General features: G+C 40.8%; 1 protein-coding gene across 1 annotated transcript in view; it reads right to left on the reverse strand.

Moving 5' to 3' along the window:
• HMMR (hyaluronan-mediated motility receptor (RHAMM)) overlaps positions 1 to 2,914 on the reverse strand; it is a gene marked incomplete at both ends in the record, with an annotated part of 12,302 nt that extends 9,388 nt beyond the window's left edge. Inside the window, 5 exon segments of the mRNA XM_010142169.1 lie at positions 153 to 239; positions 536 to 724; positions 1,427 to 1,507; positions 2,298 to 2,371; positions 2,807 to 2,914. Of these exon segments, the coding sequence (XP_010140471.1) occupies positions 153 to 239; positions 536 to 724; positions 1,427 to 1,507; positions 2,298 to 2,371; positions 2,807 to 2,914 (539 nt within the window).
• Positions 2,915 to 3,767: the final 853 nt, after the last annotated feature.

Consider the following 3,767-nt stretch of genomic DNA (forward strand, 5'->3'; position numbering starts at 1 on the left):
CTTTCCCTATTTTCACTCTGCAGAAAGTAAACTACTGAACTGAGGACAGAAACAACCCATGATCTGTAGTTCTGTGGTGAGCCCCTGTCAGTTCCTGAACAGCTCAGAATTACTGCCCTGTGCAGTAATTGGTCATAACCAGTCGGTCATACCTTTTCTTTAGCATCCCTCTTGTTTCTGAGCTTCATTAACTCCATGCATAAGTTGCTCATTTTCTTCTGCACACCATCTTCAGACAACTTCTTAAAGATGAACACAAAACCACTAAGCAAAACACCTTCAGGCGAATCACTCTCCATGTAATCCCACCTACCCCCCAACAATGATCTCTACCCATCCTTGAGCTGGATCTTAGCAGGACCCATTCTGGCTTCAGACAAAGCTCACAAGATCCCAAACCAGAAGTTCTCTGTCCCTGTGCCAATCAAAGGGCACAGGGAACATGAAAACAGAGGCTGATCAGCATGTCTCCTCTTGCCCAGGGAGCTTAATAATAGCTAAGGCAAACCAAATATGTGCTTATTTGTCCAAATACCTTTGACTTTAGGAGTTCATTAGTTCTTGTTAGTTCCAGAAGCTGTTTTTTTAGGCATGCAACATTTGCCAAAAGAGATGTTTTCTCCTGAACCGCAGCACTCAGCTTGGCTTCAATCTTAACAAAATCCTCATCCAGAGCCTGAAGTTTTCTGTCCTGCTCCCCACGCTCTCTCACTAATGCACGAATCTAAAACAACAGATGTATTTTATTTCCTACTATTATTCTTCTTAAATGACATCATTAGCTTACATCTGTGGTTTTCTTGGCGAGGCTATGTATCCAAAATGCATTAACTTTCATTCAATGTAGAGGAAATAAAATAACCACCACAAATCTTACTGTTACACACCACAGATTTGCAGTATTGGCATTTCATCTGACTTATTCTATGCTTCTACACAAGTACACGTTCAAGTTAAAATAGTCTTAGCTTCAACTTGCAACGCAACCCTCCCCTTTGGCTACAGTACAGGCAAACAACATGTCACATCTGAGACACTCAAGGCATCGATTAGTACACAAAAGTGTACTGAGAAGGAAGAGCTCTTATACTTGAAGTTATGTCAGTTACTAAGCAAAACTCCCAGCAAATAGTTGTTGGATCAAACAGAACATCTTGGGGGTAAAGAATATAGCACTTGGTTCTCTTAAAACAAAAACAACTGACTGCATAGCTGTTCGCAATCAGTAAAAATTTATGTAATTCCAGTAACAAACTCAGATTTCCACATACCGTAACATTTGATAATCTCTGCTCTGCACAGAGCTGTTTACATATTTCTTCTATGCTTTGCTATGCAAAAGAGCCTCATTTTACCATCTCGTATTTTTTATTATGGTTATGTGGGAAACATATTCCAGGACTGCACTCACATAACATATTCATACCTCCTTCTCCAGTATCTTCTGTTTCTTTTTCTCTTTCATGAGCATAAGATCTTTTTTAGGCTTCAGAGTCCCATTAGCTGGCTTTTGAAAACAGAAATATTTAAACTGATTTCTAGCTGCACACTGGTTTTATCAACACAGTTAAATATGAGTGGATGCCTCCATATAGACAATACTATTAAAGATACACACACAAATTAAAAAGCAAGCATGTCTCTCCCATACTTCGGGCAGATAAGTACCAGGGTTGGATGGGCTTTACCACTGTATTTTCACCTAAGCTTTACTCTGAATGGACAGGTCATAAATAACCACTGTGAGCAAGATTAATAAAGTTTGAGACATTAGCATCCGCTAAACTCCATAAAACAAAACATTTTAATGTCTTCACCACAGCTTTGTGTGCAGAATTTCATCCTGTGTCATGAGTACTAGTAACCTAAACTACCAAGTCAGGGTTACCATTTTTCAACCCAAGCTATACGTCTTCAAATCCACATCCTCACACATTCCACTGAGAACCTGCACACACAGTATCAGCCCCACTTTGTTTCTTTTGCCGCTGGGTTCCTACTCTGCCCCGACCACCATATGAAAGCAGAAGCATGTTGAACAAGAGGCAAAAAACCCCCAACATCAACACCAAAGACGACAAGTAGTCGTCTCTGTAGTCCCAAGTAATCATCACGTGATTCCCAATTTCATTTTGGCCTCTTAGTTAAAGTTACTGAAGCATACAGGCACAGTGACACATTTCATAGTTTACTCAGGTAGGTTAACGGCAGTTGTATAAAGGGGCTACATGATTTAACCAGTCAGTGATATTTAGATGGGATTAAACAGTGCTACCGACACCACAGGAGAGTCTTACTGTTAACCCGAGAGATGCAAATCTCCTTCCAGTTACAGGGGTAGGCACAGTCTTCTCGCTGTTCAGATTAGTATCTGCAAAAGGATGCAGAAAAGAATGGTGAAGGAAGAGGGTGAGCATGCACTCAGCAAGGGAAATTTAACCAAACTACACAAGGTTAATTTGTCACACAAGAGACAGAATGCCTCCTGAGGTTTAGACTATCCACTTGCCCAATCCAATATCAGCTGTTTTCTTACTGCAGTTGGGCATTTGAAAACCCCCGAAAAATGTCACTACAACCAGGGTTAATGAAATAGTTACATCATTTGAGGTCCCCCTCAGAAGTCACGTAAAAAAGCTGTTTTCAAAGGCCTCAGACATGTTTGTATGGCTGCTGCCCCCTCGAGCTTGAAGGTAGGCTGCGACCCCCATAACAGAAAACCGCTTCTAGACAAGACAGAGCAGCAACAGCACGTAAGCTGTAGTATTCAGAGATACTACACCATTGCTTTCTGCACAACTCTTACACTACTTACTCTTCTGTTTCCTAACCCGTTCACATGTTTCAGAAGCCAGAGAACTTTTCAGAGCATCTGAAGATTTCACATCACAGGATCCTCGCAGTGGGGTGCATACTGGAAATGAGGTTTTTCAAAACAACAGAGAATTATTAAGATGAACTATAGGGTTTTTGATCTCAGTGAGCTGAGGCTGAAATTCACTTAAAAAAAGGGAAAAAGAACCAAATCATCCAATAACTGCAGTCTCAGTTCTCCTCATCCTCCCTATAAGCATGAAAAAAATAGCATAGAATACATGGTGGAGGAAAAGGGTTGGTTTATTACACCACTAATAAATTTAGAAACTGTGATTCACATAAACAAGATTGAAAAACATCTTATTAGTGATAGCAGTGCATGTGCAAAGGAAAAGACCACATGGTTAGAGAACCTGAACCAGTGGGTCAAAAACTCAATCTGAAGCAAATTGTTTCTTTTAAAACATCTTCCTTCAGCTTAGCAAAGACTAGTTACATATTACTGAATGCCAAACTTTTCATCTAAAAAACTACGCTACTAAAAAACCAATTTAGAAGTTTCTTAAAAAGTTAAACAGTTTTGAGGGATACAGCAGAAAGAAGTAAGATGGCTACAAACTCTTATTACAATTCTCATTATAGTCAGGTGGCCTCAAGCCCAGTAAATACTTATCCACTTGCTTCTGCTTTCTGTAGATGAGAGCAACTTAATTAGAAGCAGGTGACGGTAGCAGCGAGACATCCAGTTAGCGCCGAAGACTCCCTGGGAGAAACTTCTCCTGGGAAACGCTGCGAGCAGCGGCTCTGCTGCTGCGACGAGCTCTGTACGTGTCTCTTGCAGTTTGGTACCTGAGGGCTGTTCTGTCACTGTTTCGTTTACCTCACACATACACACGTTCACTGCTGTATTTAGTAGCCCCTTACCTACGACCAGGATTCGATCTGAAGCC

This window comes from Buceros rhinoceros, unplaced genomic scaffold (genome assembly GCF_000710305.1).
Source record: "Buceros rhinoceros silvestris isolate BGI_N320 unplaced genomic scaffold, ASM71030v1 scaffold41138, whole genome shotgun sequence".
NCBI lineage: Eukaryota > Metazoa > Chordata > Aves > Bucerotiformes > Bucerotidae > Buceros > Buceros rhinoceros.